General features: G+C 55.4%; 1 protein-coding gene across 4 annotated transcripts in view; it reads right to left on the bottom strand.

Annotated features, from left to right (window-relative positions):
- The window catches only part of SEZ6 (seizure related 6 homolog), a 44,702-nt gene extending 25,586 nt beyond the window's left edge, over positions 1–19,116 (bottom strand). For all 4 annotated transcript variants that reach the window (XM_044248272.1, XM_044248273.1, XM_044248274.1 and 1 more), the window contains exon 1: positions 19,040–19,116. In XM_044248272.1, coding sequence (XP_044104207.1) covers positions 19,040–19,094 — 55 coding nt within the window. In that variant the 5' untranslated portion in view covers positions 19,095–19,116. The remainder of the gene's footprint in view (positions 1–19,039) is intronic.
- Positions 19,117–20,900: the final 1,784 nt, after the last annotated feature.

Here is a 20,900-nt window from a genome sequence, read left to right as displayed (position 1 = left end):
CAGGAAGGCAGCGCAGCGGGCAGAGCTCCTCCCGCTGGCTGCCAGGTGGGTGCTGGGCAATGGAGCAGAGCTAATGGGCACCTCCCGTGTCACTGTCAATTGCACTGACTGTGTTATCTGGGGGGACTGAGCTCTTGGTTAAATGGGATCGAGATAGCATATCAAAGGAGCAAATTGATTCCGTAATCAGCTGCCACTTGGTCCCGGAGGGTGCTACCCACTGTCAGAGAGGGTAAGATAATCTCCAGGAGACAAGCCATTTCTGGGGACAGGGCATCTCTGGATATCTTGGGTGACTCTGATGGAAGCTTGAGGCCCTGTGACCTGCCCTCCTGCCACCAGGCTCCCTAGGTTCTCCGCTGGCGCTGAGTTCAAAGGTACAGAGATTAACAGAGAGGGAGCGTGTGATGTTGGGCATAGTGAAAGGGATGGCAGGGACCCACATGCTCAGTCAGACTGTTCTCAGATCTTGTATTATATCATTGACATTGCAACTCTGGAGATGGGAATTACAAAAAACCTGAAGCCCAGATAGGTGGGGTAAGGACTCGTTGGGTCATACAGTGGTGGAGCTGGGGTTTGAACCTTTGCTTAGTCTTCCCAGGATGCTAGCCTGTTTCACAGGAGGAGAGAGGAGCTGTCCAGTAGAGAACCCCCCCTAGCCAGCCTGAGTGACTAAGGCTCAGAGAGAGAATAGACTTGTCCAAGGTCTCATGCAATCTGGAAGTAGAGCTGGGGTCAGAATTTCTAGTATCTGGAACCTGAGTCGAGCCTGAGCTGATCTGGACTCTCAGGAAGCCTCCTGGCTGGGACCCAGAGAGCACCCACCCAGTGCCCAAACCACATCTGAGTCTGGACCCCAAATCAGAAACCCTTAACACTAGTTTCTCCTGGCAGGGGCAGGGGCAGGCACCCCTGTGTTCAAATGTCAGCCCAGGAAAGCTGCCTCTCAGAGCTTTTGAGGCTACAGGGACTCAAAAGGACGGGCAGCGCCCCCCCCCCATTGGGGCAACATTGAGGCAGGCCTGGGGTGGGGAGAGGACAGCTCTAGATGAGGCCTCTGCTGTCGGAGAGAATGTGTTGACACTGAGCGTGCCAGCATCCTCATCTTTAAATGAGGATATTACTGCCTCTGTCAAGCAAAGGGCAGCTGCGTCTAAGGCCCCCGTGTAGGACAGGGACGGGTTCCCCCAAGGTCCCCCCACCTGTCTGCTCTGCTGGTGCAGGAAGGTCCAAAAGCACTCCCAGGGCTGCTCCTCTCTCCTCGTCTCCAGGAGGGATGCAGGGCCTGGGGCCCCTTCCTTTATGAGGGGTGGGTCCGGGGAAACACCCCTTTCCTCCCCGCCACCGCCATCCCCACCCCGGAGGAGCCCCGGAACTCCCCGGCAGCCCCCCGCCCCGGCGTGGCCCTGCCGCCGCCTGGGCCCTCCCCCCGCATTAGCTCTTAAGCTATGCAAATAGACATCGGAGGGAGCCCTGTTTAAAGTATTTAGACGAAATGAAAAAAGGCTTTCATCGGCACTAATGAGCCATTCAGGATGCCTCCCCGGTGGATTCTCTCCCGCTCCCGCCTCCCAGCCCGTGCCACCCCCACCCCCCAACCGTGGCCCCTCTTGGGATTGGAGGCCCCTCCCCTTCCCCAGGCCCAAACTGGGCCTCCCGGGGAAGGCCACCTGCCCTGGCTGTTCCTCCCCAGGGCCCAGCTTGGTAAGGGGAGAGATGGGAGTCGGGTGATCCACACCGGGCAGCCTCTGATTGGATGTGGGGGGCGGGGTGAGGAGTTGTCTAGCCTCTGCTTAGGGGAAGCTGGAAAGACTGGGGACTTTTCTTCACAGCATCCAACCAGGTAGGCATTATCGTCCTTGTCTTATAGATGGGGAAACTGAGGCGCGCTGAGGCCCAGGAGGCTGCCGAGGGTTTACAGTGCTGGTGGGCTGTGGAATTGGTCTGTGGAGGGAGTGATGGAAGGATTGGGGTCACAGTGGAGTGGCCCTGCCTGGAGCACCTGCTGCATGCCTGGAACAGACTCCAGATGCCCCCTCAGGACCAGCTGGGCTGCCCCAATTGGTGCTATTGTTTCTGCAAATCTTTCTGCACCAGCCAGCTGGAAAACTTCAGGTTCCAATCCCAAATCCATATGCCTCACTGCCTCTGTGACCTGGGCAGGGGGCCGCCCACTTGGGCCTCGGTTTCTCCCTCTGTGGAGTGGTGACGTCTGGGTTTGGTGAGGGCCATCTAGAGACAGGCCTCTGCTCCCATCTGCCAGCCCCATCCGGTTCTCTGCAAGGGCAGAAGGGGCCCCTGTCACTCCGGTAGTTCCTGCAGAGGGCCACAGTTGCTGGCCTCCTAAGGAGGAAGCCAAAGAGGGCACAGGGAGGGGAGCCCAGAGTTCTGAGCTGAGGTCAGCCTCGATCCCTTCTTTGTGGTAGCAGTGGCTCCCAGCTGGGGTTGTGGGGGAGGGGGGAGCTTGACAGCAGGTGGGTATACAGGGGTGCCTGGGGATACAGTGGGCAGGGAGCCCACCCCTCTGGGTTCTGGAGGTTAAGCTGGCCCAGCATAAGAATGAGAATTTAATGGGATACATTTATTATCCCATAAAAGTTAATGAGTTTATTCTGGAGGTTCCCTGGCCCCTTTCAAGTTTTAATAGGGGATTAGTGAGGGCCTGGCCCCTGCAGACCCTCATTATCCCAGAGCCCAAGGGAGGGAAGAGAGGTCCGGAGAGTGAGAGAGCCTGGGCCCCCAGAGCTGCAGCCTGGTCTCCATAGTGACAGTACTACGGGGCCCAGGCCTGCCGCCTGAAATAAGAGACCCCAGCTAGAAACTAGCAGGGCCACATAGGGCCCCTGAGGCCTGAGGTCCAGTTCAGGAGGCTTCTGATCTGATTCTATGTGCTCCTGTGGTATTTACAGCCACTATCCCCACATCGGAGGTCGGTTTTCTGCTGTCTGATTACTTGTATTAACAGGAAAGGCGATATAAACCCCATGTGACAAATGGGGAAACTGAGGCCCAGAGCTGGAGTGTGGTTCTCCAAGGTCACCCAGAAGACACGGCAGAGCCTGAATGGACACATTCGGCCTCATCTAGATCCGGACAGCTGCCAGGACTCAGTGTTGACCCAGTACCTTCATGTGCCACGCTCCTCCTCCCCTTCCTCTAAGGAGGTTTGTGTCATTATCCCCAGAGATAAAGACTCCCAAGTCCAGAGTGGTTAAGTAACACATCTAAGGTCTCGCGTCTAATGACTGGAACCCCGAGCTGGACAGTTCCATAGCTCATCTCTGTCCACTCTCTCCCTGGGGCCTCCGGACTGTCTTTCCAGCAGCCTGGCCCCACTACCTTAGGGCACTTGTCATGGGAGCCTCACAGCTTGGGGCGATGGGGAAGGAAGTCTCCATGGTTTCCCATGGGGACAGTGGTTAGAGCAGACACAGAGATACACTCAAAGGGACCTTCTCAGCTAGCACAGGTGCCTTCTTCCTTCTGCCCCATTTGCTCACTCTTCCTTTGTCTCTTCAAACCCTCCCCATCCTACTAGGCCCAGCTCCTATCCCCCTTCTGGGGAGCCATCGGTGCTGGCCAAATGGGTCACAATAGCACCTCTGACCTCCTGGGGGGGGACTTCCTGGTGGGGGATGCTCCGCACATGTACTGATTGGGTCTGTGAGCAAGGGTCCAGCACAAGGCCTCTTTCTTCCCACATCTCTGCCCACAAATGCTGACCCCTGGTGCTTGGCACAGTGAAGGGTGGGCTCAAGGATGCTGCCTGTCTGCATACTTGGAAGGCTCCCTTCTCCCCAAAGTGCCTGGCTCTTGTCCAGCAGGGGTGGGCAGGGGAGGGCAGAGGCGGGCAGGGGCGGGTCCTACAGGGAAAAGATGGGCAGCCATCCCTTGGCAGTTCCCCAGCACAGCCCCAACTGGCAATTAAGGAAGAGTGTCTGCTAACACAAGCTAGTGGGCCACCCAGTCCCAGACCACCCTCTTCTTCTCTGCCACCGTTCACCTTCTCATCACACCCTTCTACTACCCTCTCTTGGTCAGCCCCTGGCAGTCCAGTAAAATCTGGAGTGCAGATATGAATAGAGGCACCCCTTCTTGGCCAGGCCCCAGGCAGGGAAGACACTGATCCCCAGAATCTGAGCCCACATAGCCTTTGTGAACATCCCTCCCTCATTAACACAAGAGGAACCTGAGTCCAAAGGGCTTTCCCAGGTGATGCAGCAAACTTGGAGCAGGGCTGGGGGTCAAGATGCTGGGGCTCAGGGAACATCTTGCCCAACCGCTCTGAAGAATAAACTCTCTAAAACTTCTGGGGCTGTGTACCATCTGTGGGCATACCTCTGGGGACAGAAATCTCACTACTTCCTAAGCTGCCAGGGGTAGATTTGTCTCCCAGCATCGTGTGTTGGGGTGGTGGATAACCCTAGGCTTTGGCATCTCAAGGTTGGGGTCTTCTTGCTAGATGGAGAGAGCAGGTGTGGGGGTAAGTAGAGACCACCAGCGAGGAGTCAGCCCACCTGGTCCTGGTCCAGTCCCTAACAGGCTGGGGTCCCCTGCACAAATCGCTTCCCAAACCCGAGTCTCCATCTCCCCACTGGTAAAATGGGAGAAGTATCCGAGGACCCTGGCAGATCTCACCTCCCAAGATCCACTGAGCCTAAGAGGACTTTGTAAATAAAAATATGGAATGTTGGGGTGCCTGGGTGGTTCAGTGGGTTTAAAGCCTCTGCCTTCAGCTCAGGTCATGATCCCAGGGTCCTGGGATCAAGCCCTGCATCGGGCTCTCTGCTCAGCATGGAGCCTGCTTCCCCCCTCTCTCTGCCTGCCTCTCTGCCTACTTGTGATCTCTCTCTCTCTGTGAAATAAATAAATAAAATCTTTTAAAAAATATGGAATGTTACTGTTGATTGAAAATCTGTCACATGCCCAGCAGCATTCAAAGGGCTTTACCAGCATTAACTTGTTCAATTCCCACAATAACTCTGTGAGTTACGAACTTTCATTATTCCATTTTACAGATGGAGAAACTGGGACTCAGGGAGCATAGTTTGCAAGATGACTAATTTGAATATATCAGATTCAAACCCAGGGGTGATCCAGCCCTGGGGCAGTGCTATCTAACAGAACTTTTTGTGATGAGGGGAAACATTTTATATCTGTGTGTCCAATATGGTAGCCAGTAGCTACACATGATTTGGGCCCTTGAAATGTGGTTTGGGAGACTCAGAGACTGAATTTTAAATTGTATTTCATGTAACCGAACTTACATTGAAATAGCCACATGTGGTTATTGCTATCATAATGGAAAGTAGCTCAAACCTAACCTTACCTCCCATAGTTTTCACCACCTCTCAAAAGGGAAGAGTCTAGAGCTGGGGTTCTGGAGAAGAGTTAAGATGGCATGGCAGTCTCTGCTCTCCTCCTTTAAGCTTAGAAAACTGGGGACTGGGGTTGGCAGGGAGAAATGACAAGGAGCCCTGGAGCTTCTTCAGATTTTCCAAAAGGTCTTATGAGAGCTGGGCCTATCACCACTCACCCTTTGGAGAGGATGAGTGCTACCCACCAATGCTGTTGGCTTTCCAACCTTGGCTGAGCACTGGTGTTCTGAGGAGTGGGGTGTTTGATGGGCAATTTTGGAAATACAGATAAAACCAGTTTAGGAGGGCTTTGTGGGTGGCCAAAAGCCAGGAAGCCTTGGTCTCTTGGGATACAGTCCAGGATGGGACCAGGGTGTGTGAATGTCCAGTGACAATGTCCTCTTGTGCTTTGTTGGCTTGCCGCAACTCCCTGTCCAGTCATTAGCACAGGGGGTAGGGAGCCTGGCATGCCCCTCCCCAGGGCTCCCTGGGCAGCCCCAGAGCAGCTGGCTGACCTTGAGGCCATGGCCTCACAGTTACTGAGCACCCTCTATGGACAGGTGAGGACCTTCGAGAGAGCTGTCTTCCCCCACTGGAGCATCAGCCTTTCATGCTTGGAATCAGTATTTTCCGCTTTACATATGAAAGAACCAAGGCTAAGAAGCAAAGTAAATCATCCCAGTTCATAGTGGAAGAAACTGGCGAATGAGGGGTTTGAACTGGGTCTGCCTGTTCCCCAGTCTGGGCTTGAAACTTCTACCACACTGGGTTGCTGCTTGTGTATGCGTGTATGAGTGTATAGGGGTATATGTGAGTGTGTGTATGCAGGTCCAAACACAGCATGGGCTGTAAGTCATTACTATTTGTCCTTGCCCATGGATGGCACACCCTAGAACATGGCTGGCTTCCTATAGTCCTCAAGCTCCAAAAGGCACTAGCTCCCAGAAAGGATGCATTTTTCCCCAAGATGGCCACTGTGCTCCCTCCTTTTTACTCTGCCCCCTTCTTGGACCCTAACCTGACTCTTTCCAGGACCATGTGGCCTGGACAACTCTAGGGTCTGGGTACGTGGGCTCAGTAGGGGGCAGTGGTGCGGGGGTATGGGGAGACAGGACTCTGGACTGCAGTGAAGTGGCTCTCTTCCCTTCTTCCCACTGCACCCTTTCTCCCTTAAGGCTGTGACCAGGGGCCCAGGGTAGAGGGAGCTCCCCGCTAACTGCCATGTTCTCTGCTTTCCAATTTAAAATCTAATATGGTCTTGCCACTGCAGAGCTGGGGGCTGGAGAGGTGATTAATGAGGCCTCTGGAACAGTGTCACCTGCTGCGTGCTCCACCTTCCCCTGTGGCCCTGCACTCCCCTCTCCTGCCTGCCTGCTGGTCCTGGGGACCCAGGGGTCCTAGCCCTGCCCACCCTCAGTTCCTTGGAGCTGGGAAAGTGGCACTGAACTTGGGGAAAGGATGGGGGTGGCCCTGGAGGGAAAGGATGGCAGTGGCCCCGGAGTAGAGGTAATAGAATTGACCTCCACCCCTGGGGGAGACCGGAGGAGTGGGGGAAGCTGCTGGAGTCCCAGTGGCCTCACCTCCCTCACCAGCCTGTTAACTCACTAATCTGCCATACTCCACCCCGATTATGCCACGTAGTGCGGCCAGGGCAAGGGAGGGACTTGGCCCTGAGCTAGGTACTCAGGTCAGCCCTCTCCCAGCTCTAATGCTCCAGTCACCAGCCTCTTAGCAGCAGGGAGGTATTTCTCTGAATGAAAAACCTTGGGAATGTTAGCTGGGCCGAGGAAGGCTGTGAAGGCAGGAGCTGCATTCTCCCTGGAGCCTGTGCCGGGGCCAGCTCGGCCCAGCCCACTGGTGAAGTTGGGGAACAGGAGCTGATCTAGGGAGGAACAGCTATCCCCTCCTTCTTCTGCCCGCTTCCCTCTATGTACCTACCATGGACAGTTCCTCCCAGCTGCCCAGCCCAGGGAGACCCGGCCACAGGGTGTCAGGGCCTCAGAGTGGGTACCTTCCTGAGTTCCAGACCAGCATCTCTGGGCTGCTGCCCTTTCCCTGAAGTTCAACAGCCAACACCATTGAGGTTGCTCTCAGGGCCTGTGTTTGACATGGAGTGAATGAACAGCGCGGTAGCCCAAAGATTCTGAGGCTTGTTTTGTGCACAGAGGCCAAAGTTATGTCCCGGACCTTGTGATTTTGGCCCTGTGGCTGCTTTTGTGAGCTGCCTGTGAGAGGAGATAGACGGGAAGAGTTGGCTAGGGATGGAAGGGAGCTGAACCCAGACCCCTGGGCTGTCCTGGTCCTTAATGCTGCTGTATGCTTCTGGCCACTCTCTGCCCAGGAAGTCACTTGAGTGTCTGTTCTTAGCTGTGAAGCTGAGGAGCCTGATGAGGTCTTGTCAGAACTCTGACTCCAGCATGAAGGTGGCTCTCTCCACTGACAAGCTGTGTGACCTTGAGCTTGTCTTGCCTTCTCTGGATCTGTCCATTTTTTTTTCCTTTTTAAAAAAGATTTTATTTATTTATTTATTTGACAGAGAGAGAGAGAGAGAGATGGAGAGAGAGGGAACACAAGCAGGGGGAGTGGGAGAGAGAGAAGCAGACTCCCCGCTGAGCAGGGAGCCGGATGTGGGGCTCGATCCCAGGACCCTGGGATCATGACCTGAGCAGAAGCCAGACGCTTAATGACTTAGTCACCCAGGCATTCCCCGTCTCTTTTTTTATAGAGTACTTGGACTCTGGTGTTTTAGAGCCTTTGATAGGTTGGGGCCTCATGACAGGAGGGGGCCTGCCAGCTGCTGGACCAGATGTTTCAATTCACGAACACATCCCCTTGCTAGATGCAAATGATGTCTAAGACAGTGTCCATCAGAGCGTCCATATCCGCCTTTGCTGGGGCTGGATAGAAGGCTTTTGGATGGAGAATGGATGGGTGGATGAAGGATTGTCAGACTAAGTTCCTAATGGGAGTTCCCACGCTCAGGAGCTGATGGAACCACTTGGGCAGGAGTATATGTGCGGGCTTGGGAGAGGACTGACAGCATGGGACACTGTGCTCTTTTACTTACCACTTGCCTTCTGTATGGCAGTGGAGCTCAGGATCCTCATCTCTCTATGTTGGTCAGTATTTGTTGAGAACTTGGAAGGCTAGGCTGTGTGTATGTGCGTACACATGTGCAAGTAATTATGTGTTTGTGTTATGTATGAATATATACATGTATGTGCATTGGGGGAAGACAAGCTGGGAGGTGGGGGATGGAGGTGTGAGAAAAGAACCCCGGGAGGGATTGAATATTTTTGAGCACCTATGGTGTGGCAGGATCTGCTGGCCTATTCACCCACACTGCCTGATTAATTTGCCCCATCCCATAGTTAGAGAACTCGACAGAGGTGGGAAGTGCTCTAGTGGGCCCCAGAAGCTGACCTGGGGCTATCCCTGCCCTGCTAAGCTCAAGAGACCGACAGAAGAGAGACAGAGGAACAAAGGCCCTCAGAACGCAAGGGCGTTCAGAGCCCAGAGGGCAGGCACCCACTCCAAGGAAGCCAACTGGGGCTGCCTCCCCACTCCGTCCTCTAGTTCATGCCCTTTGGACTGCTGTATCCTAGCCCCTTTCAGCTGGTGCCAGTTTCCAGAGGAGATGAGGCAGTGGTGGGGTGGGACCCAGGAACACCAAGAGTCTGGGGCTGAAATCACTTTGGGAAGTGCCAGGGCAGCACCAGAAATCGGGGGTGGGGGTCTTGGGGGGAGGTCACCTAGCCCAGGTTAGCCCCCTACACTGAAGTTCCCGACACTTTGAGCTCCCCTCTGACTTCAGCTTCTATGGGCGAAGACCTAGGAGTTCTGGCCTTACTTCCAAAGAGCTTAGGGAAGAGTCACTGGAGACCTGGGCTCTGCTCTTAGGAACCTGGGGAGAAAGGAGGGAGAGAACAGTCAGGGACCTTCTCCCAACCCCAAGCAGATGGGATGGAGCCTAATCTGCCCCAGGGTATGGGCCCTGAACCTACGGACAAGCCCAGGCTCTCCTTGCCTCCATAGACTTGTAGGACTGAGGGGAGAGGGCCTTACCTACCCAGCATTCCAGACTGTGAGGCTCCCCAGGCTCTGCTCATCCTCCCCACTTCCCCAGCAAGCTAAGTGGGGGAGGGGAGGGGTGCAGAGCTGCTAAAAATAGCAGCAGCAGCGCCAGTTACAAGTCTCCTTGAGGGGTCAGTGGTGCCCAAGGTTGGGGAGGAAAAGAATGGAGGGGGCTGCAGGGAGGGAAACACACCAGCCTCAATTGGGGCCTCTTGTGCCTCCACCAGGACCACAGCCCTACGGTGCAGGGATAGAAGCATATGCAGGGACACACGGACACGGACACCCAGGGAAAGAAGAACAAGCCAGGCGGAGAGGCTCACAGATGCAGCTCTTTGCACATCTGGGGCTTTTTCTTCCCAAGACCCTCAGGAATACCAGAGAGACCCAGCTCTGCTGCCCCCAACCCTTCAGCCTTCTCTCCTGTCTCAACCTTGTCTTGACCTCCAAGGACTCTGCCAGGTTGGGTGTGTGGTCGCTTTGAGTTGAGAGGGCTAAGTCTTCCTTCTCTGATCTCTCCAGTCTCATCTGCTTGAAGCCCAGGGTTGGGAAAGGCCAGTGGGCAGTGTCAGTGACACGGCTGCAACAGTGACCAGACTCAGGGTACCACGCAGGTGGTTTGAGTCTCAGGAATACCACCTCAACTTAGGCAGCAGGTGTCTTCCTGGCCTGGCTGGTAAGGACCCAGCAGGGCAGGACTAGAGATCAACCAGGGGGTGGGCAAGAAGTGAATGGGCAATGAGGGAAAAGGAAGAAGCGGAGGCTGGATAAATAAACAAATAAATAAATGACCTCTCTCGGGCATGCCTTGTTTCATCCCACCTTTACACCTTTGCCTGGAGATGCCAGAGGCTCTTCTGTCCTCAAAAGAAGGCGACTCTCTTTCTCCCATTGCCTCTAACTAGCCAGAAAATAGGGCCCCATGACAGGAGGGGGGCTGCCAGCTGCTGGACCAGATGTTTCAATTCACGAACACATCCCCTTGCTAGATGCAAATGATGTCTAAGACAGTGTCCATCAGAGCAGCAAGTGAGGGTCGAAGGCCCTTAGAAGCACCCTGAATCCATCCTTCCTCCCTCCGTCCTGCTAGTCTCACCTTCCTGGTCAGACCTGGACCAGCTGGTGCTCCCTCCGCATTCCTGCCTTAACAGTCTGTCACTGGGCTCTTCCACTGACAATCTGAAAATCAGCCCTTCTTGGTGCTGGACAGCTCCGGATCCCGGAGGCCACGGCCCCAAGTGGGGCTTTTGGTTTCCTTCCAGTACCACTGGCTCTGATTTCCTTTGATCTCCGTGATGTTCAGTGAAAGAGGTGGGACAGGTGCCATGAACCCCCAAGGAAATGGAGGCAAAGGAAAGTGACGTGAATTGCACAAGCTCACCCAGCCAGCAAGAGCCAGAACTGGGTTTAAGTCCTGGGGGGTCTGGTTCGCTGACGAGCACTCTTCTGTTCTTCCTTAGAGGATGTCCCCTCCTCCCTGAGGCATAAGTTGGCTCTCCACACTGCCCCGATAGCCCCCCTCCCAGGCTCTGGGACTCCCTAGGCACCTGCTGGCTGATGGGACCCAGGCCAGACACTCAGCAGGTGGCTGCTTGGGGGACAAAGGAGCTGGTGCTCAGCTGCTGTGCTGGGAGGGAGGGAGAAGCAATGGGGGGTGGGGTGGAGGGATCTGGTCTAGGAGTGGGGAGAGGCAGGGTCTGCTTCTGTGCCTTTAATAGGGAGCAAGCATGCAAAGGGGGGGGGGGCTAAAACAGCATGCAAATGAGCATCTGTGTGGAGGGGGTGCTCAGTGGTTCAGGCACTTTTCATAGGGGCTCTCCAGTTCTGTCCTTCCAGCCCAATGACCAGCTAAAAGGAGGGTCCTGAGGGTAGAGGGAGGATCCCGTGGGGAGGGAAGGATTGGGGGACCAAGGAAGATGCTGAGGTTGATGTAAGGATTCTGACTGGGATCCTGGAGACAGCAGGGGATGTGGGAGGGTTGGGGGAGGAAGGGAGAGACCCACTGCTTGCATTCTGCAGCATGGACATGACTTGTTGCCAGGAGGGGCCCTGCAACTGCTCTTTTTGGGGGTTAGGGGACACCTAGTCCCAGCAAAGATGGGAAGAGTTGTGATGAAGGGCACCACAATGGCCTGCCCTAAGGGTCCCAGAGGCTTACTGGACCTTCAAAGACCTAAAAGGTGAGTCCTCTAGCCTCAGACAAGAAACTGACCCAGAGCAGTCCCTGGCTAGGAATCTCCTGTGCTTCCGAAGGCCAGGGGTTGGAGCACGTAGGTGCTGTTTGGCATCTCATTTGTATCTCATTTCATTAAAATCAGAGGGTCCAGGTCTAACTGAGAAGGCAGTGACAGCTGAGTTTATCATTAAGAAGGCAGCTCCGCCTCTAAACTGGGTTCCTTTAGGGCATTGATCATGTTGTATTCCTACTTATCAAACACCTGATGGGGCTGGATAGAAGGCTGTTGAATGGAGAATGGATGGGTGGATGAAGGATTGTCAGGCTAAGTTCCTAATGGGAGGTATTTAGCTTTTTTTTTTTTAAAGATTTTATTTATTTATTTGAGAAAGAGAGACAGTGAGAGAGAGCATGAGTGAGGAGAAGGTCAGAGAGCGAAGCAGACTCCCCATGGAGCTGGGAGCCTGATGTGGGACTCGATCCCGGGACTCCAGGATCACGACCTGAGCCGAAGGCAGTCGTCCAACCAACGGAACCACCCAGGCGTCCCGGTATTTAGCTTTTAGAGGACAGAGAGCCCTCTGGGCTGGATGATCAGGAAAAGAGGGTGTGGGAGAACAGAAATAAGCAGAGGGACACAGGATAGCGTTTCAGGAATGGAAAAATGGCTAAGCAAAATTGTAGAGGTTGGCCCAAACAAGACACGAGTAGGGTCTGGGGTTTACCCTAGCATCTTCAACCAGTCTCTCCAAGGCCCTCCCTTCCCATCACCACTCAGTTTCTTCTCATCTCTTGGCAAAGTCCCTTGTCCCTGCTGGGCCCAGCCAGGACCTCCCCCGGCCCTCCCCCCACCTCTCTTGCCAGCCTGCCTGCCGGCAAGACTGCAAACTGAAGCTGGAGACCCAGGTTGTTGTTGGAGAAGCGGCAGATTTGTTTGCTCCAGAGCCCGCCGAGAAATCTCAACAATCAATGGCCAACAACACTGCCGGCGGCTGCAGCATCGATCTCCCCTCCCTGGGCTGGCAGCTGGGTGGCAGGTAGGCAGGTGGAGGGAAGCTGGGGCAGGCTTGGCACCCGGCCCTGTCTAGGAGCTGAGTTGAGCTTCAGGCAAGTTTGGGCTTTCCTGCCCGGTTGGGGGGAAGGTGGGGGAGGGGTGAGCCTCAGCAATGGGGCTGAGGGGTTAGGCTGGGGCAGCCTGGAGGCCAAGACAGGATTAACTGGTCCTCTCATTCACCAAGGTCCCCAAGACCAAGATTCACTTGACTCCTAGACTCTGCTCTGGGCTCCAAGTGTCTGAAGGGATGTTTGATTCATTGCCACTAAGAACTGAGCAAGATAAAATATCCCTAGTCTACAGCAGCAAGGAAGAGAGTAGACAGGAAGCCAAGCCACTGCCATCATCAGAAATGTGCAAGAAAGTTAGATGACATTTATAGTTCTGTGCAACCACATGGGCTTGAACTTGGTCTATAGAATGCAGGTAGTAACTTCTATCTAGAGTTGGGATGAGAACTAAATGAGCTAAGGTATGGAAAGCGCTTAGTATGGTGCCTGGCACATAGCTGGTACCTAATAAATGTTTGCTAGTATTGCTGTTATCATGGTGATGAGAATGAGTGACAGTCGCCTGGGTTCCCATGAGCTTGTACTAAAGCTTTGCCTCTGTCTGGGCAGCGCTGGACACAGTGCTGTCTGTAGCCAGGTTTTGCAAAACAGGGAGGCACTTTGGAGTAGCCTACTTAATGGCAGTGAAGCCCAAGTTCAGTGACTTAATCTCTCTGAAACTCAGTCTTCCCATCTGAAAAGTGGGAATAACTAGTCTCTTGTATTAAATAGAAAGAGCATGTGAGGGGCACCTGGGTGGCTCAGTGGGTTAAGCCTCTGCCTTCGGCTCACGTCATGATCCCAGGGTCCTGGGATCGAGCCCTGCATCGGGCTCTCTGCTCAGCCGGGAGCCGGCTTCCCCCTCTCTCTGCCTGCTGCTCTGCCTACTTGTGATCTTTCTCTCTCTGTTAAATAAATAAATAAACAAATAAATAAATAACTAGAAGAGCACGTGAGAGGCTCGGTCTGAGGGTTCTGGGCCAGGCCTCATGCTTCCGTTCCTGGCTGTGGCATGAATGAGAGAAGTATGGATATAGGTACTCTAGGGACTGTTCTCTCAGGAGAGGTGGAGGAAAGCTGGGGCAGGCTAGGCACCTAGACTCTGAAAGCTCTGTGGACATGAATTATTAGATGAACCCCAGGCCCCCACTTTCCCATTCAAGGACATGCTAGGCTGAGAGCTGCTCCCAAGGTTTCATGCTGGCCCCTCTGAGCTTTGTGAGGATGTCTGAAGCTGAGATGGAGGGGGAGCTATGGTGAGAAGTCCGAGGACATGGGGTTGCCCCTCCCTTTCATTAGTCCTTAATTTCATACAGGGCACCTCTCTCAGCTGGCAGAGGTGGTAGGCAGGTGCTGTGGGAGGGAATCAAGAAGACCGGGCTCTGGGCTTACCTCCACTGCTGTCTGCCCGTGCAACACTCATGAAGTTATTCAACATGTATTTAATGTCTGTCATATGCCAGGCTCTGTGCCACTGGGGACACAAGCAGGGGTGGCTGGAGAGAGGCTTGAGCTTTCTCAGAATGGCCATCAGCATCCCACCCCCAAGCCACCTCAGGCTGACGATGTGACAGCATAATTTGTGGAACGAAAAAACTAAGTCAAGGCTATAATTTATAGTTGGGATAATTGGCCAACTGTTAGGAAAAGGAAAAAAAAATCCTAACATACAATCTATGTAAAAATAGTGTGCTTGCTAGGCAAACGCAGCCTCAAGGCACAGGCTCTGCTGCTGTGCACCCACCTCTCCTTACTGACCCTGAACTTGATCCAAATAGGACTTCTTGGAACTGCCCCGAGAGAGAGAGGGGCTGAGCAAATCAGACTTGGTTGCCTCCTTTCTGAGCTCAGTCTTGCTCCGTGGAGAGAAACAGCAAGCAGCTGGGCACTTGAGACCTAACAAGATGGGTACCCTGATGAGGGAAAGTGGGGGCTGGTGGGAGGCCGAGAGACCCCTGACCCAGGCCAGAGGTCCAGTCGGATGAGGTTTCCCCTGAAGAACCAAAAATACTGCTGAAGAATTGCAGGAAGTGCCAACCGAGGCAAAACCCAAAGCATGATATAGAGTGAGATTGGCCCAAGAGGGGAAAAGAATTTCATGCAGAAGGAATGAAAAGAGCCCAGAAGCTGTTGAGAATATGGATGGTTTGGTGGATTGATTGGCCTAGCTGGGTGAGTGGGCTTCCTAGACCTGGTGCTTCCTGCTGGAATTAGTCTGGAAGGGGACTTGAAGACTCCCTCTGTCTTTCCCACACCTCCCAGCTGCTGACCATGGCTAGCAACATTGTTTCCCCCACTCCCCAGACTCTTACTTCTAGATGGTGGCTCTTTCTCCCTCAGAGCAGGCCAGGAAGCTGGGGGCCCAGAAATCTGCATGACTTGACAAGCCCTTGGAGGCCCTGATGTGCTCCTAGGCTTGGCAACCATCAGATCGTGCAAATGTACATTGAGCACTCCAGACAGTGGAGACTCAGAGAGGGCAGAGGTGCGCCTTGGGCCACCCAGGGGGCCTGTGCTCTTCAACATCAGGGCTGAGAGTTCCTTCACTAAAGTAATCCCTTTTTTCCCATCTTTCTTGTTTGGGGGGGGTGGGGTCCCCGGCTCTGACACTTCTGCCCAGGTGGGGGCGTAACATCCCTGAGCTGAGATCATCCAGCACATGCAGACCAAATGGGCTAGGAGGGATGGGGACAAGGAGGGAGTGGGCACGCTGGAGGACTTGGACATCTACGTCTGGGTGGAGGGAAGGGGTAAGGAAGCCGACATTTAGAATTCCTCCCAGCATTCAGGCAGCCAAGGTGGGAGGGGCATGAAAGCTCTAATTAAGCCCAGTTTCTAATTAAGCCCAGCCCCTGTGTCGCCTCACTCCCCATTATTGTCCCCAAGGCATTTTAAGCTGCCACCCTGCTGAGGAGGCTGGGACAGCCGCCAAGCCCTGCCAAGCCTGATGAGCCTAGACCCACGAGGGGCAAGAAGCCAGCCCAGACTTCCCTTCTAGTCTCTGGGTCCTCTAGTCTCCTCAGAAGCCTAGGCAAGCCTCTTGTGTACCATGTATACCTCTGGGGCTCTGAGTGACATGTGACTGCATCCCATGGGGCCTTATCCCCAGCAGTCACTTCCTGACCCCAAAGTGCCAGACTTGGGGCAAAGAGCAAGACCTGGCTTGGGCCTAGGCTGCAGCCCCCAGGTTTTGAAATGTACTGTTAGAATTCCACACCTCCCATGGAGTCTACAGGAAACCGCAATTACCATTTTAGGTTAAAGCAGCCCTGGTTTGTTAACCCTTTCCGCACTGGGACTCCTGAGGCCAAGCCCTCCTCTTTCTCTCCTTCCTCCTCCAAGCCTTGCCTCCCAGACACCATCCCCTGGTTCCTGACAGAGAGAGCAGTCCCTGTTTGTGGTCCCCTCCCTCCCTCTTTCTGCCACACACTCTCATCAGAGTTTAGAGACTGGAAGCATTGGGTCCAAGGTCACAGGGCCAGCAAGGCAGCCTCTGTCCCAGGAGAGACCCTACCCCACCCCAGTCTGTACCACTTCCACCTTCACAATCTCCCCAGGCCACATTCACACACGCAGAGTTTAATTAACTTTATTGATATTCAGAAATTAGGAGAATGACTAAAGGTAATTGCTCATTAAAAATCATTAAACTGACACAGCAGGCCCAGGCACACACCACCCCTCCCAGAGAACGGCTTTCCTCCATGTGGCAGGATCCCTGGGGTACCATCCTCTGGTCAGGAGGATCACGGTGGCCCACAGTGGCCCTCAAACCAGAGACCGATATTAACGCACCCTCCTGCCACCGTACAACTGCGGGGTGGGATCCAGAGAAGGGTTGAGCCAGGCCCAGGGTGATCTTACTCTTCCTCCCCCCACCCCACCTCTAAGGCCTCCGACATCTGGGGCCCTTGTGCCACTTCTGGGCGGGTCCCAGGGCATCTCATGGGCTGCCCAGAGCTGTGTCCCTCAACCTATGTGTGAGCAAAACTCTGGGGTGGGGGCGATCTTGAGGCCACAGGCCTTGCGCTGTACTGCCTAACCCTAACCCCAGGTCTTTACTGCTCGAGGCCTGCCTTCTCCTGGCTGGAGCTCCCAGGAGCCCCGAGATGGCCAAATGCTCTGCCTCTCAATGAGACAACTCAGTCCCCCAGCCACTAGGACCTGGAATCTCCACGGAGATGGAGGGGCATGCCAGGGCTTGCTCTGGTCCAGGTCCTCTCTCCTCATGCCTGGCACTGCATGGCTGCTTCCTTTTCTCCCTTGGGGAGTGAAAATAAAGGTCTTGCCCAGCAGGTGAACTCCTAGCCCCTTGGGTATGTGGCCCCATTGGCATTGGAGAGGTCCAGCTAGGTCAAGGAGGGATCCTGGCTGGGGGCACCTAGACTCTTGGCCACAGTGGACAGATTCCTCCCAATACTTGCACACTTATGCCCAGTGGGGGTTCCCCAACTCTCAGCCACACCAGCCATCCATCCTCCTGGAGACCCGCAGTCTCACTCCAGCCCTGCAGGGAGCTCTTTGGCATAGGCTGCGCTGCACACTAGCGGCCTTACACACTCTTCTCACTGGCTCACTGCTGAGCCCTCACCCGACATCCAGACCTCCGGAGGGGCAGACATCCTTGGTTGGACCTGTTATTCCAGACACACTGGGCCCTAGTTCACACGTTCACACTCAGACCCACACACCTGCAAAAGAGGCTTCAAACACAGGCATGAGCGCCAGGGGAGGTGTCCAGAGCAAGATGTGGCCAGACCTGGGAGTCCCAGACGCCCAGGGACATCCTCAGATGGCTGGGCAAGGATGCAGGCTTCTTCCTTCCTCTTCCTGCCCCCAGCAGGGTGGGGTTTTGGGGGTCTCCTTGCTTTCCCCACCCTCAGCCCACAACGTGAACACTAGATTCTGAGTTCTGGGCACCAAGGGAGGACCAGGAGTCAAGAGAGGAACAGACTAGGGCAGCCAGGGGGCGGGGCGAGGACACCTGGCTCCCTTCCACCCACACCGAACCAAGCCTGGGAGTCTCAGAGAGCAGCTTCTGCATCCCTAGGGACGCAGAGCGCAGAAAACTGCCATCCAGAGGCCCAGTCTGGGCCTGGCCCCGCTGCCCTGACCTCCAACGTGGCCTGAAAAGATCCAACGAGTAGATTAGAAACTCCCACCTTCTCCCCACTCTACATCAGAAGCTATGAACCATATACTTTGAGGGACAGCGGGTCCCAATTCCAAGCAAGGTGCAGGCGAACCCACCAGACTACCGGCTGCGGTGGAAGAAAGACCTGGGGGTCTGTAGCTTTGGTGAATGTTTGAGCCAGGGCCGCGCAGGTCCCGTCGAGACTTGGAAACCTTCCTTCCCCAGAGGCATAGAGCCTTCATCCTCTCCCTAACACTCCCTTGGGGCTTACTTCAGGCCAAGCTTCCTTCGACCCGGGACCAATGAAGTTGGAGACCCGACTGCGAGCAGAGGACCGGAGGCAGCAGGGTAGGGTGCTTGCCCTCCTGCGACGAGTCTGCGGCCGTGGGATGGGCGGGGGCTGAGCAGGTCCGCGGGCCGGGAGGGAGGAAAAGCTCCGGGAGTGGGCAAGGCGGAGAGTACAAGGAAAGGACTTCGGAGAGGGAGGCTCTGGTGCAGAGTCCCTAGCCCAGGACCTCAGCCGTTGCGGCCCATCAGAGCAAGTAGCCGAATCTGGGGGCCCCGCTCCCCCGAGATTCTCTCTGGAATTGTACTCTAGGTTCCGACTCCGGCGTGGCTGCGCGAAGCGGTGGGAGGTGAACGACTTCCCAACCCCGGGGTCCGGCCGCCATCCGGCTCCGTCCCTCCGCAGTGAGGACGCGGGGGGCCCCGGTACGGGCAGCAAAGTCTAGCGAAGTTTGGCGGGCAGTAGGGAAGGCGGGACCACGGGCGGCCAGCAAGACCATCCAGACTCACCGCCCCTTGCCCTCTCCCCCTTCCTGCACGCGCCCCGGCGCTGCTAGACGCCTGGAGTGTGGCGAGGTAGCGCGCGGGTGAGCGCGTGAGTGTGTGAGGGGAGGGGGTGGCGTGATGAATTGCAGCAGAGAAATCCCATTAGATCCAGGGAGATGATTAAAGGCGAGGTCTTGGCCGGGCGCGAATGGCGGGAGCCGCGGCAGCTTCCCGCCGGTTGGAGCCCGCGCCCCGCCCGGCTTGGCCGGCGCGGGGGCCAGCGCAGCCGGCGGAGCGCGGTGCTTGCGCTGGGCAGCCAGATGCGCGAGGCTGGGCGGCGGTACGGTCCTCTCTTCCCACCCCCGGGACCCCGCCCCCGCCCCCGCCCCCGTCCTGCCGCCGGACGCCGGGGTCCCTTACCGTGAGCCAGGAGCGCCAGCAGTGAGGGCAGGAGCAGCAGAGCTACCGAGCGCATGGTGCCGGTTGCGGCCGCGCCCCGGGTCGGAGCTACGGCGGGGAAGCGGGGGGCTCGGCGGGGCGTAGGCGCGGGGGACAGCGGGGTCCTGCCGGGTAGAGGGAGCGGGGCCGCCGCCGCCGCGCCGCCAGCGCCTGACAGAATCAGCACCACGGCCAGCGCCTGGCGTCGGCGCCGGGGATCGCCGCGCGGGGCTGGGGGCGGGGGCGCGGGAGGAGCGTTTACCGTAAAGTCTCAAGCAAAGGCGCAGAAAACCCAGCGGCGGGAGCACAGGCTCCCGCGCCGCCACCGGCTCAGGGGAAGAGCTGCCCTGCTCAATGTGGGCACACGGCCCCCTCCCTTCCGTGCTGCCCACGCCCAGCCAAGCCTGCCACCCTTTCCCTTATTAACAGCCTGCCAAGGAAGTGGGGTCCTCACCTGATTTTCCATGAAAGAGCAACCCCCTCTCCACCTCTCTCCACCCCATCCTGGTACCTGAGGGCACCAAGGGTGACCTGGGAAGATGTTCTCGAGTGAGGCAGCTGGCGAGGCCTGCGTGCCCTTGTGGCAGCTCCGTCTTGGGCTCATAATGAAGATGGCTTTTGAGCATACAAAAGACAATAAATTATTACTTTGCGCTCAATAAATGCCAGGGCTCCAGGCAGCTGCATCAGCAGCAAACTGTGCTCACAGAAAAGCTTAATTATTCGATATTATAGTTAAAAGCCAGTGGTACTCGCGTCCTGGGAAGACATTCTTCACAGGAGGCAACTTGGGCCAACCTGTGGGCAGCTGAAGGTAGCATTCTCTGTCCTCATGCAGCCCAGGAGCTCCAGGACCCTGTTTTGGCAACATGCACCCCCCACCCCCAGGACCAGAGAAACCAAAGTAACAGCCAGTGAGAACAGACCCTTCATGCCTATCCATGCCCACTTTCCTGGAACTGGGGGAGAAAATGGGACAGGCATGGAGGATGGGAGCCTTTCCCTAGGGTTATTTTAGATAGAAACTTGAAGCTCAGGGGAGTAGCCAGGGAGGCTCTGCCATTCAAGGACATGGAAAAATAAACTTCCATGGCTCTGCTTGGGCTCAGGAGCTCCAGTGAGTCATAGGGCAGCAGAAAGGGCAGTCAGAGCTGTGTCATCCCTGAGGGTGATGTTTAGACTTAGGGGTTTCTGGCTCCATAAACAGGCTCACTTGAGCCTCAGTGGACACAGTGGGACATGACCATGTGACTGATGATATTCCCCATAGAGGAAGAGGAGGGCTGAACAGCTTTTTTATTAGTGCTTTTCACATGAACTTGGCTCTTCCCCAAAGCTTTCAGAACCTAGTGACTGTCCAGTACCCTTCCTGACTTCATCCTGGAAGCAGGTGGCAAGACTTCTCGTCTTAAGTCTCATTCCTCAGAGAATCTTTTGATCCTTACTACCTCCACTGTCTTCCAGCTCAGCTCATCACGATCTCTCCAGATCCTCTTGCTGTGGGCTCTCGGGAGTCGCCTTCAACCGAACCACTACCATAAAGAATCCCAGGTAGCAGGCAGGTGACTTGTGGAATGGAGGATTTTTGAACAGTCTTTTCAAGAAGCTGAGAAAAAAAGAGGACAGTGGCAGAAGATTGGCAGAAGTGGGGGGAGGATGGTTGACAAAAGAATCAAAGGTGAGGAGAGGAAGCCAGGAAAGGTGCAGAAGAGAGAAAAAGTTGTCAGGACAAGAGGGAGGTAGAAGGTTCTGTGGCTGAGGGAAGTTTGGGGAAATGCTGGTAAATGGCATGAGAGTCCTCCTTTCCTCTTTAAAGGTATTCCTGACCTTCTCCTTGATTTTT

Source organism: Neovison vison, chromosome 5 (genome assembly GCF_020171115.1).
Source record: "Neovison vison isolate M4711 chromosome 5, ASM_NN_V1, whole genome shotgun sequence".
NCBI lineage: Eukaryota > Metazoa > Chordata > Mammalia > Carnivora > Mustelidae > Neogale > Neogale vison.
This window is presented reverse-complemented; position numbering and strand designations above follow the sequence as displayed.